This window comes from Podarcis filfolensis, assembly GCF_964270895.1.
Source record: "Podarcis filfolensis genome assembly, chromosome: 10".
Classification (NCBI taxonomy): domain Eukaryota; kingdom Metazoa; phylum Chordata; class Lepidosauria; order Squamata; family Lacertidae; genus Podarcis; species Podarcis filfolensis.
In genome coordinates, this window is record NC_139612.1 from 639,572 (window position 1) to 653,332 (window position 13,761).

A 13,761-nucleotide genomic window follows, 5' to 3' on the forward strand; every position below is an offset into this window, starting at 1 on the left:
GAGAGAACCTCTGGCTCATCTCTATCCCCTCTCAATATACAGAGGCCCAGTTCAAATGTAATACCAAGCCAAATCATGCTTTACCATTCATGATTTATCTGGAGTGAGACAAACCATGAGCCCAAGTTCAAACGCAATGCTATACCAAAATACTTCTTAGCTCTGGATATTTGCTCATTCTTGGTAAGTGAATTCTCTCCATTAATTCTCATTATTGGCTTAGTGTTGCATGCGACCCAGGTCAGTGTAGCACAATGTGTGAGATGCAGAGACCATCTTTGTATGTGAGTAGGTACCACTCACAAAACTTTCTCATCCCTTTTTTAATGGGGACACTGATCACATACAGGTAGATTGTTTTTTGTGCATGGAGGGCATGAGGCAAAGCCTCCCTCCCACATCTGGCAGCATGTAAGACCCATGTGTTCACCAGCACTTCCAGCTCATGTTACTTTCTTTAAAAATAAATCATTTTAATCATTGTGTAATGCTTAGCATTTTACTGTTTTCTGCAATTAAAAATAATTAAAAATAAGCTTTGCTGTGCTTTGGGGATGCATCATTTTCTAAACATTTCTGTCTACCTTTCAAGGAATGCTTAGGATTTTGGAGTGCAAAGACTGAAGTTGAAAATCTCCCAAAGCGAAGCTTGCAGAGCATCTGTTAAAGAACAATCACTTTGCTACCCTTGAAATTAATATTTCCCTCTTTCCTGCTTGTAGACAAACTGTAACTGTGCCAAATTACATTGTCTGGAAGATTGATAGAATTTAGCTGTATCTATCATCTTATTTGTCCCTTTCCTCAGCCCATAGAAGCAAGAATCAGTTTATATATGATATTCAAACCTTGTATGCATCTGAGTGAGAAACATATATTTGCAGATCGTCCGTCATGATAGGACTATGGAACAAATAGTCTTCCCTGTGCCAAATATCTGTGAATTCCTCACGCATGAATCCAAGTACCGTGTGTTCAATACTACCGAGAGAGATGAACAAGGAAGCAAAGTAAATGACTTTTTCCAACAGACAGAGGATCTGTATAATGAAATGAAGTGGCAAAAGAAAATCAGGAGTAAGTACAATAATTTGTGAGCTTGTTACATGCTATTGGCCTAGTTCACACAAGATGTAAACCAAAGTTTGTCCCACTCTCTGAGATCAAGCAGTGTATGTCAGCATTCTGATCAGAATGTCTGTGTGTCCATGTGATACTGGTAGAAAAAAAGAGAGACACTCATGTGACATGGCTCCAAAGCATTTTAGATCCAGAAGTCAACAACGACTTGTGCTTAGTCACAAGTGAAATCTGAAAAGCTGATCTGTACTGACTCTAATTGCAGATTCTGTTTCAGAAGTTTCTACCTGAAGACAACAAGCACATCTCTCTCCATAAAGAACAGTGACAATTAGTGTCAATACCTGTCTATGTCGGATAGTTTGTATGGAATATTAATGAATAGCACCCAAATCATGACAGGATTTCTAATTTCCCGTGTGTGTGTGTGTCTATCTGAAATTGCTGTGCTCAGTAGTTATGAGAAGACACTGATTCAATTATCACCTTAGCAATGAACTGAGGCAAGCCAGTAACTTGCATCTATAATTAGAGGATAATAATGCTAACTTACTTTACAAGCATGTTATAAAGAATACTGAGTTAATAATGTATGTGAAGCACTTTAGAAAAGCTTTATTATTTTATGCCATCCCCAGGAGCATGATAAGAATCATCATCATCAGTTTGAGTTTTTTGTATGTCACTTCTTCATGGTAAAACCATGCTGAAAGCAGCTCACAAGAAAAGGAATTTTAAAAAAATTCAAGATAATTCATTAACCATTACAAAACAGAACACATTTTAAACAAATAGTCATACTAATACTAATAGGCAAAACAAACAATATGAGCCAGACAGAGAAGCACAGACCAGGGACTCAGCTACACAGCTGCAAGTAAAACGTTTTAAATGTGTTGTAAAGTGAAATATACAAATTGGACACTAGATGGCAACCGAGCTATGCAAAATTCAATGTGTTTTTCAAAACGTTAAAGCATTTTCACAGCATTTTTTTATATGTGTGTAGATTCCACTAGGACTTGCAGGACTCACAGCTAGATGGAAATGAGCCAGTGGTGACCAAGTTCTTTGAAAAAGCAAATCCAAAATGGTCAGCATAATTTCTCAGACAGTGTGGATAGACTCTCAGTGCTGGCTCAGTAATTGGCCACATAGTAAAGATGAGTTTAAGACCTTGCATGTGTGGTCATCAGATTTATATTCAGCTTCCAGTATGTACCCTGACCAAACCTTTCAACAGTGACTTTAATTAATACATTATGCCCAGGTATCATACCAGTTTTACATGGATACTATATCATCATTACTGGGTCTGGTTCTTGGTGCAGAAAGGGGTATTAAGACCAGATCCTCCACGGACATCCCTGATTTAGAGAAGCCATCCCAGTTTTTTATTTGATCCCGGAACTTTTCCTTAGGATGTTCCTATTTTCATTGGAGAAATGTTGGAGGGTATGGAGTTATCCCACCCCTGAGCCATCTGAAGGCAATCCTGTATAGGGAAGGTTTTTTTAATGTTTCATATGAAGCTGCCAAGAATGGCTGGGGCAACCCAGTCAGATGGGTGGGGTATAAATAGTAAAATTATCATTATGGAGTGGAATGTCCCTATTTTCATTGGAGAAATGTTGGAGGGTATATAAGAACAGGCAAAGGGATGTCCATGCATACATGCCTCAACCCTTAAGTCTAACCCATAACCCTCAACGCTCAAGTTGTTCTCATGATGGAAGCTCTGTCCCAATGTCCAGCAGTGTTTAGAGAATTTTCAGTTGATGATTTTAAATATATGAAGCTCCTAAGGCCTTCTAGTTCTCTAGTTTTGATTCTGAGGACTATTGTTATTTAGCAGGTATGCTGCAAAAAAATGGCCTTGGTCCTCAAGGGTTGTTTCTTTATGCCAAATATTAACTCGATTGTATATGCAGAAGCCTGAGCTGCAGGCAGGTGCATTGCTGTTTTACATGTTTAAAAACTAAAGCACAAAATAACACATGCGTTAGGAAGAAGAGGGACTGCTGTCTTTGCTGCTACCTTTTGTTTTGGGAAGGACTGTCCAGTTGCAGGTATGCTGATATCCTACCTTTCACCATTGATTTCCATGCGCATATTTCTTTCCCTGGAGGAAGGGAGGTGTACAGTGGCACCTCTGGTTACGAACTTAATTTGTTCTGGAGGTCTGTTCTTAGCCTGAAACTGTACCACTTTAGCTAATGGGGCCTCCCGCTGCTGTCGCGCTGCTGCTGCGTGATTTCTGTTCTCATCCTGAGCTAAAGTTCTTAACCCGAGGTACTACTTCCGGGTTATCAGAGTCTGTAACCTGAAGTGTTTATAACCCAAGGTACCACTGTATTCTGAAAGAACCAGAAGGTGAGCACTGTATAGAAATTAAATCTGTGCCTGCCGTATCCTATTGATTCTTCCTGCCTGTGCATAGGGAATGCTAGAGTTTCTTGTATAGGTTCCCTTCAGTTTCAACACTGTGTCTGATTGGCTACAGCAAATCTCATTAGATTTTACAGGGTATAGATATGTAGTTGCCGTGAAATAAATTTGCATACATATCAGTAGTGGCTGGTGTGGTAGGAGAGAGCCATGGAGCAGGATGCACCAGCAGAGCCCACCCAACATGACTGCCTTACCAACCTTGACCTTGTCCCCACCCTTCCTCTCTCCCACCTTATCTAGGTGAAGCTGCAACATTGTCAGAGTCAAGGGGGGCTCCAGCCCACCGCACTGCCGCTACTGATGAATCATCTAGTATTGATTTATCTATGTACATACTGCTTAATTGCCAAAGTAGCATTGAAGCAGGTTACAAGTATAAATCTACAATTTAGCCTCAGTTGTTTCCCTCATGGTAATGGGCTTGAAGCCTAGGCTAGGCCCTCCTGGATACCTTTCCCCCTTTCTTGGTCTCTGAGTGACCAATAATGGTCTTCCATAATGTGTAGTTTTACTCACACATGATGTCACAGGTAAATAAAACAACAAATCTAGGTGGGAAGCCAGCACCACACAGCAGCTGCCTCTGCTGCCTCTTGTCTAATGACCTTGACTGGCTGCCCAGGGCCTCTTTTCGTTGTGAGAACAGAGCCTAAATTTGTTTCATTTCAAACCCCCTGGTGCCCACAGATGTTTTAGTTGTTTACTGCTTCATTGCAGGAGATTTTACATCACATCACTTCTAGAAACTGTTATTTTTTGATGATCATAATTCTGCTGCCTCCTTGTCAGAATGTTGCTCTTCCCTCCCCAGATAATCCAGCTCTATTCTGGTTCTCCCGGCACATTTCCCTCTGGGGAAGTATATCTTTCAATCTGGCCGTTTTCATCAACCTAGCGGTAGCTCTTTTCTACCCATTTGGAGATGATGGCGATGAAGGTAAGCAATTTCATTTCTAAATTTTCAAAACCCAGCATAAACCTGGAGCCAGTGTTACCTCATTTCTTATATATATATTTCAAGTTTTGCCTATTCCCATCCCTCTTCTTCAGCTAAAGAGATGGGAAAACAAACTCAATGCATATGTGTCAGGAGGCAAAAAATCTAGGATAAGAAACAAAACTCTTTACAGACATGGGATGGGAATGCCTAACTTAATGTTAAACTGTGCTGCTTTTCAAATCAAATCCTTGATCCCATTGCTCAGCAGAAGAACACAGGACCCTTGGGTCCAACTTGACAATGTCCCTTTGACACCTTCAATGAGAGGCTGTCCTTGAAGGAAGTAAGGAAAATAGGCAAACCATTTACTAGATCAGTACTGATGGTGTGGAGAACATGGAACAAAACAGTGGCCCTTCACCAGTGGTCCCATTCCTGGATCATCCAGCTTTTAGATACACAAATAAATATCAGCTGTTCAAGGATTGGGAAGACGTAGGCATTTACACAATCCATGACCTGCTTCCTGGAGGGAAAGCAATTTCCCAAGAGGAACTGCAAGGCAAATTAAAAGGCACTCATACTACCTGGTTTCAAGTAGCTCAGGCTCAACACTTCATTTGGAGTGCAGGGCAGAGGGCCTACAGACACTTCCTTTGTTTGAATCCTTATGCAGCAGGCCAGCATATGCCCTGAAAGGTGCCGCTTCCCAAATATACAGCAATCTGTATATCAGGAAGTGCAGGTGGGGGTGCTAGAAGCCTTCAGTTGTATAGGAATTAGATTTAGGCCACCCAACTGAAAGGTAATGGGTATCTGCACCACTCCCCGTTTAAAACCATCTCTGCTCGCTAACAAGAGGCCTCCCTCAAGGGAGGCAAAATGTAATCCCTCCCTTTCCCCTTTATATTGGAAGGGCTGTGGAAAGCTTGGTTCATTTATTCATGTTTGGTGGGAATGCCCTTATGTTAAAAACTTTTGGAAGAGAGTAATTTCCATTATATCCGCAATTACAGGGCAACACCTTTCTCCAAATCCTGCCTTAGCCCAACTATCTTTGGAAATAGATTTAGGCTCCACCCTGTGCCACAGTGAACTAGTAGGCTTCTTACTGACCGCAGCACAATTAGTGATAGCTCAGCAATGGAAAAACCAGGCTGAAATACCCCTGAACATAGGGGGAAATAATATCTGGGATACAGCAATGTCTGAGAGTGTCACTCAACCAGGCTTCCTCTGGCCCTCCAGATGTTTTTGGCCTACAACTCCCATGATCCCTAGCTAGCAGGACCAATGGTCAGGAATGATGGGAACTGTAGTCTCAAAACATCTGGAGGGCCGAGGTTGAGGAGGGCAATTGAAGGCATAACGTATAGAGAAACGTGGACCCCTTTCTTTAGCTATGTTAATGACCAAAATCAAGACCTTCTTATGCAGTACCAATTGCTCAATATTCTCAGTGGAGAGGTTACATGAAGTAATATGTTTGAATGTTGAATGTGTAAGTGTAGGTCTAGAGACAATGGATAACATACACGATTAGCTATACTGCTGGGTAAGTGTTTAATGGTTATTGTATTTGTTTAAAAACCAATAAAATTGTTTTTTAAAATGTCTGCAAGTGTTTAAAAGTGAGAGATCTTAGTTTGTGATGTTTGGGGCAGCAGATATGGCAAGGGTGCTAATAATTGTTAAGTGAGAAGTTTGGGTGTCATTCAGAAAGTTCTGCGCCAACATGCTCATTAAGATGCTCACATCCCCCAAGGCATATGATTTGCTCCTGTCATGTGTTCTGATTGCCTTCTTCAGCTCAGTGCAGCTGAATAACTCCCATCATGTGCTCTTGGAAGTACATTAATTCCAGTATTCTTGGAATTAATAGGTTAAGCTCAGCACCTAAAATGTGTGGGCATGTCCTGAGAGTCAGCGGGGAGCAAAGGGAAATACCTCTTCTGGTTTAGGATTAGTTTTCTTGGGGGAGGGGAAGAACATGTCTCATGTTTTAATCACTGCTAACCGTACCCATGTCAATTGTTCACATACTTTTAATTATACTGAGTAGGGCTGGAAAGGTTAGATGGAGTACAAAACAGGGAATTGCATCATCACTGAAGTGGCAGCTTTATTTATTAAGAGTTAAGATTAGCCAGACAACCATGCAGATGAATGTTAATGCCTGCATGAATAGAGGGTCTCAACCTGCCCCCTCCCAAAAAAAGAATTTTAAAAACATGCATATAAGAGCCAGATTATATATACATGCCAAGTGGTAATAATGCTTTTTTCTAGAAAGTTCTATTTCAGCTGGAAGATTTTTTTTGGGGGGGGTTGCCTGTTTGAATGCTCTTTGCATATAACTACGTAATCTCTCTCTCTCTCTCTCTCTCACACACACACACACACACGTAGCCTTTTCTCTGATGTACTATATTTCTGTGTGCAGGGATTTATTTTACTTAAAGGTAAAGGACCCCTGAGAGTTAAGTCCAGTCACGGACGACTCTGGGGTTGCGGTGCTCATCTCACTTTACTGGCCGAGGGAGCTGCCGTTTGTCCGCAGACAGTTTTTCTGGATCATGTGGCCAGCATGACTAAGCCACTTCTGGCGAAACCAGAGCAGTGCACGGAAACGCTGTTTACCTTCCCGCTGGAGCGGTACCTATTTATCTACTTGCACTTTGACGTGCTTTCGGACTGCTAGGTGGGCAGGAGCTGGGACCGAGCAACGGGAGCTCACCCTGTTTCGGGGATTCAAACTGCCGACCTTCCGATCGGCAAGCCCTAGGCTCAGTTTCTCTCTCTCTCTCTCTCTCTCCAACATCTTCAAGTGTTTGGGATACTTGTGAGGATAGGACCATAAGGGACAAAAACTGCTTCATTTGACTGCTTCATTGATGGTTCAGGAGCTGTGATCCCTTGTTGCTATGCCATCGCCTGCTCAGCACCACATGGGCTGAAAGGATAGGTCAGACTCCAGGTCACTCCACTTCAATCCTTGGCTGAGCCAGCCTGCCAATAAGAGTGTTTGTAATCTTCAAGTGTGGTGCAGGAAGTATTAATGAGGAACACGTGTTTCTTCTTGAAACCGGATTCACTCCACTGATGGTGGTTCACATGTTACTAACTGGACTCATTATGAACTCATGACCGAGAGGTAGAAGGGTTTATATCCCTTTATCAATACCTTTAGCAATGTTTTAACATAGCATGTTTAAAAGCAGCTTTAGTCTGCAGCTTGTGGCGATAGGGTCTTCCTTCTTCCTGCAAACTATGACAACACATAAACATATCCACTTCTACTTTTATTATGAACCGAAGCATGCATGAGTCCATACTGTATCCACTTCTACTATTCTCTTGACCTTAGCCCAAGTTTGCAGTTTTTGTTTATTTATTACAGCACAGCACAAGGCACATCAGGGATGGCGGTGTAGAGCAGTGTTTCCTAGAGCAGGGGTCCCAGGATGTTTCAAGGGGGCCACAGGTAAAAATTGCATAAATGGCCACAGCATGAGGCATGGGGACCACAGAGGGAAGTGAAGAAGAACATTTTTTCTTCTTTTTTAAAAATCCTGATTGATTGGCCAATCAATCCTGATTTCTTTCCGGTGGGAGAGGGTGATTGCTGAGGCTCCCCTTTTGACCAGTAGAGCCTGCAGTCCAGAACCCCCAGGTCAGGTAAGTGCAGTGGTGGGGTGGCAATGGGTAGGGCTGGGTGAGCCAGAGCTGCTTGTTGCTGCCATCAGTGCTAGGCCTGGTGGCAGCCTGGGCCTGATTCTGCAAGGCATGGGGTGCAATCCATGCAAGCAGATCAGGGCCTTCGGATGTTGCCAAGGAGCGCAGGGTCCATCGGCAGTGTCAGCCCGGCTCTTCAAGGTGCGGGCTGGAGTCCACCCCGCAGGCTGGAGTCTAGCTGAGTGGGGTCGTCTGGTGCTGCTGACTTGCATCTACTGTAGCAAAGAATGGAGTGTCTACTCAGAAGAAAGCTGCACTGAGTTCAGTGGGCCTTATGGGAGTAAGGTTAAGGGTGGGGCTATAGTGTTTTTTCTAGGCAACCAGGACTCCTCCAGATAGCAATATCTTTTTTGCATGAAGTCAGTGAGGACCACTAGCTTTTTAATTCCCCCCTCCCCATATATACAGAACTCCCTGTGCACCTTTTGGACTGTATCTGTAGCTTTCCCACTCTGTGTCAAATAACTGGGGTCACATAAGTGTTATTTACTTTTTATAATACATGGAAGATGGATCTCCCTCATGAGGTTCTGGACTCTCCTTCCTTGGAGGTTTCTAAGCAGAGGTTGGATGGCCATCTGTCAGGGATGCTTTAGCTGAGTTTCCTACGCTGGAGGGGTTTGCACTCGAAAGACGACCCTTGGGGTCCCTTCCAGCTCTATGATTCTATGTTTTCCTGCTTCAACAATATTTCATTATGTTCCTATCATTTTATGTAACTGTATTTTGTATAAATTAATATATATATAAATAAAACATGTTCTATTTACAAACAAAACATTTAAATAACTACCTTTCTACCCATAGGATGGGGAGGCATGGGTGTAGCCATAATTTTTTGGGGGGGTGGGGGCAGAACCTAAGATTTGTATTAATTTGTATTGATTTTTACATATTTGAGGGGACAGCTGCCCTCACCCCCCTTTGGAAACTAGGTCAGAAGGGGGCCATGGTTGGGAAAAGGTTGGGAAACACTGGTGTAAAGAGCCTAGTCGCTTCCTCAACAGATCCTGGATTCTGACTGTGTTCCAGAAACAACCACACTCACTTACCTACAGGATAGGTACCCACCTGCAGTTGGGAACGGCCCGGCCTGTTTAGTGCTTTTGCCACAGCTTGATCTGCTGAAATCATTTCACTGCAGGAAAAAAAGTCTGCAGATCAAGACACTACTAAAAGCACAAGAAAAGGGCTCCCAGCCTTGTTGCCATCTTGCTCATTTTATCTTCTACATCATTATGACTGAAAAAGTATAAATATGTAAATACAATTTTTCCTATACATACTGAGTTGGACAGGACACTGGTATTGTATCAGTAATACAGTTTTTACGTTAAAATGTTATAATGACTTTTTCTTTCTTTCTTTTTCTTTCTAGGCACACTTTCTCCATTATTTTCAGTTCTTCTCTGGATAGCAGTAGGCATATGTACATTGCTGCTTTTCTTCTTCCCTAAACCTGTTGGTATTCGCCCATTTCTGGTGTCTGTAATGCTCAGGTCCATATACACTATTGGCCTTGGGCCTACATTGATCCTTCTTGGTGCTGCTAACGTAAGTACTTCAACAACAACAACAATTTATTATTTACACCCCGCCCATCTGGCTGGGTTTCCCCAGCCACTCTGGGCAACTCCCCACAGAATATTAAAAATATGATAAAGCATCAAACATTAAAAACTTCCCTAAACAGGGTTGCCTTCAAATGTCTTCTAAAAGTCAGATAGTTGTTTATTTTCTTGATATCTGATGGGAGAGTGTTCCACAGGGCGGGTCCCACTATTGAGAAGGCCCTCTGCCTGGTTCTCTGTAACTTCACTTTTCGCAGTGAGGGAACCGCCAGAAGGCCCTCGGTGCTGGACCTCAGTGTCCAGGCCAAACAATGGGATGGAGATGCTCCTTGAGGTATCCTGGGCCAAGGCCGATTAGGGCTTTAAAGGTCAGCACCAACACTTTGAATTCTGCTCAGAAACATACTGGGAGCCAATGTTATATAGTCTCGGCGGCTGCTCCCAGTCACCAGTCTAGCTGCCACATTTGGATTAGTTGAAGTTTCCAGGTCACCTTCAAAGGTAGTAGTCCAAGCAGGAGATAACTAGAGCATGCACCACTCTGGCAAGACAGTCTGCAGGCAGATCGGGTCTCAGTCTGCATACCAGATGAAGCTGGTAAACAGCTGCCCTGGACACAGAATTGACCTGTGCCTCCATGGACAGCTGCAAGTCCAAAAGGACTCCCAGGCTGTGCACCTGGTCCTTCAGGGGCACAGTTGCCCCATTGAGGACTAGGGAGTCCTCCACACCTGCCCGCCTCCTGTCCCCCCAAAACAGTACTTCTGCCTTGGCAGGATTCAACATCAATCTGTTAGCCACCATCCAACCTCCAACCGCCTCCAGGCACTCACAGAGGACCTTCACCGCCTTCACTGGTTCTGATTTGAAAGAGAGGTAGAGCTGGGTATCATCCGCATGAACACTAATGAACATCCAGCCCAAACCCCCTGATGATCTCTCCCAGCGGCTGCATGTAGATAACAAAAAGCATCAGAGATCATCAGAGAGAGGATGGAACCCTGAGGCCCCCCACAAGTGAGAGCCCACGGGTCCAAACACTCATCCCCCAATACCACTTTCTGGACACGGCTCAGGAGGAAGTAGCAGAACCACTGTATAACAGTGCCCCAGCCCCTCTAGACAATCCAGAAAGATGTTGTGGTCAATGGTGTCAAAGGCCGCTGAGAACTCCAGCAGAACTAGGAAACAGCTTTCACCTTTGTCCCTGGCCTGTCAGAGTTCATTGACCAATGCAACAAAGTCAGTGTCAGTCCCATGATGAAGCCTGAATCCTGATTGGAAGGCATCCAAATGGCCCGCATCCTCCAGACGTGCCTGTAGTTGTTCAGCAACCACCTGCTTAATCACCTTGCCCAAGAATGGAAGATTTGAGACTGGGCAATAGTTGGCCATATTGGCTGGGTCCAAAGATGTTTTTTTAAGAAGCGGTTTAATAACTGCCTCTTTCAGCGTGGCTGGGAAGGCTCGCTCACAGAGGGAAGCATTCACCACTCTCAGAGCCCATCACCCAGTCCTTCCTGGCTTGCTTTTATGAGCCAGGATGGGCAAGGATCAAGGAGACAGGTGGTCGGTTTCACTTGTCCAAGCAACCTGTCCACATCCTCGGAGGTAACAGGTTGGAACTGACCCCGTGCAACTTGAATGGACAGGACTCTAGCACTCTCCCGCCTGGGCCCTGCTCCTATGGTAGAGTCTACCTCTTTCCAAATCTGAGCAACTTTATCTGCAAAAAACTGCAAAATCATTGCAGGAGATCTTGGGGTCCATACCATGGCTATGACACAGGTGGTTCTGTTACATTGTGAACCACCTGAAGGAGTCTCCTGCTGCTGTTTTCTGCAGATGCAATAGAGGCAGTGAAGAAGGTCCTCTTCGCTGTCATTATCGCCACTTGGTAGGCTCAACATTGAGCTCTAACCCGTGTCTGCTCAGATTCAGAATGAGTTTTCCAATAATCTCTTTATCTATAAAGTTGGCTGTTTGTCTCTTTTCCATTCATCTTGGGCCATTAAAAAACTAGGGTAGTAGGGTATACAAATAATCTGTTCAATTTCAAGCCTCAACTCAAAGAAAAGGGAAGGGCGAACACATTTGGGCTGCAAGCACATTCCTAGGCCTACTTTGTCCATTTCAGTATGGAGTTTAAAACCCTGAAATTAAACTGTGATATGCTTTTCTTTCCATTGGCTCATTTGAGATCTGTAGAACCACCAAACTGGGCATGGGGATCCTTTGCTGAAACAGAAACAGCTCTAACTGCCAGTGTAGTAGCTTCCATGATGCAATGCTTCTCCTAGTCAAAAGCTGCTTGACTGGCGGGGTGGAGCCTCATCACTAATGTCCCAGTGGCTGTATCACTGCTACTTACTGGGAAGCAAAGGAGCCAGGGAGGTCAGCGCAGTGCAGGCACACTTGTGGAGTCAATCCAGTGCTTCTGCTGGTGTGCCCTCACCATGCCAACTTCAGCACTTCACCTCTCTCTGTCCTGGTAAACAGCAGCAACATAACTACCAGGAAGCTAGCATTACAGCTTCACCCCACCAGGTCAAGGTTTTTTTGTGGGCAGTTGGAGATAATATGTGGTGTTGGGGGGAAAATGTGAACAGTTGATAATGTGGAGTTGGAAAAACTTGGGAGGACAAATGGTCACGCTAAGCGTATGTGATTATTAAGCACTTAAATGCAGGGACAGCATGTACACAAATTATAGAAAAGTGGAATGCATTCAGTTTCCATACTTAAACCAAACTTCAATTTGGCCAGAACCTCCAGTTCTTCATCTCCATCTCTGAGCAGTAATGCTTTGTCACCTCCTTGTAAATACCCTTAAAATAGTTCTCTTTTTGTACCTGTTAGTTAATAAACTAAGGCAGATTAATAAATGAATGCTCAGTAGATAAGAACTATTGACTCTTATAGCCTTAAAAAAACCCACACAAATTAGTGTGGGGTGTCTGATAGGGAATTTGTGCAGTTGGAAAATCCGCTTAATAAAACCTCTGCGCTATGCATGCTCCACCAGTGTGCGCAGTGGTAACCCCCATGTAAAAGGAAGATTGACTATATATAAAGAGGGGGGATAATATGGTAATAATATGGTTAATATTGTATTCTAAATGTCTTGGATAAAACACAGTGACTGCCTAGTAATATCTTTTCCATATTTCTGCTGTACTTTGCTTTTGAAATTGTTTTCCTGGTGTGATATTCTAAAGAGATATGGTTCAGATTATTGAAGCATAGCAATTTTTGTCCACTCCCCCAGCTTTGTAACAAGATTGTATTTTTGGTGAGCTTTGTTGGGAATCGAGGCACATTTACTCGTGGATACAGAGCAGTCATCATGGATATGGCCTTCCTCTACCACGTTGCCTATGTCCTTGTCTGCATGCTGGGACTCTGTGTGCATGAATTCTTTTACAGCTTCCTGGTGAGTATATCTCTGGAGTGTGGCTGTTTTGCCAAAATGAAAAGTACAACTCATTTGATTCATGTTAGATCTCAATTCTCACATCATGCAGCTCAGCAGGGAATGGCAGCCAGTCCTGGTGTTCTGACACTATTTGTATGACGCTTGTGTTTGTCCACATATGTTGGTCATTAGTCACACCCATATTGCATTTTTAGATGTACAATTCAATCATCTTAGGATGATTGACACCTTGAAGGATGTGTTTCTTATTGGTTTGTGTGGGTAAAAAATATGTACATATTTTAATACCATTGATTAATAGCAATAGTAGTGATGCAAGTTTAAAGAACATCATTCTTTAAACTGATGTTCCCTCTTCCTTCTTTAAACAAGAACTTAAAACCATGTTCTACTTATTTGTATTATTCACCTCTGTTTGCAGAATGTACTTTTTTGTGGAATACAACACATGCATTGAAGGCATCTCTGCAGATGCTTGGAAATGAAGTCATAATATTAGATCATATCACTTTTATCATTAAGGAAGGTGAGGCTGCCATCTCAGGCAG

The 13,761-nt window shown here is 43.2% G+C and overlaps 1 protein-coding gene across 7 annotated transcripts in view; it reads left to right on the forward strand.

Annotated features, from left to right (window-relative positions):
- Positions 1-13,761, forward strand: part of ITPR2 (inositol 1,4,5-trisphosphate receptor type 2) — a 334,430-nt gene that overhangs the window by 297,338 nt on the left and 23,331 nt on the right. For all 7 annotated transcript variants that reach the window (XM_083574843.1, XM_083574846.1, XM_083574847.1 and 4 more), the window contains 4 exons: positions 885-1,077; positions 4,343-4,468; positions 9,585-9,760; positions 13,046-13,210. In XM_083574843.1, coding sequence (XP_083430969.1) covers positions 885-1,077; positions 4,343-4,468; positions 9,585-9,760; positions 13,046-13,210 — 660 coding nt within the window. The remainder of the gene's footprint in view (positions 1-884; positions 1,078-4,342; positions 4,469-9,584; positions 9,761-13,045; positions 13,211-13,761) is intronic.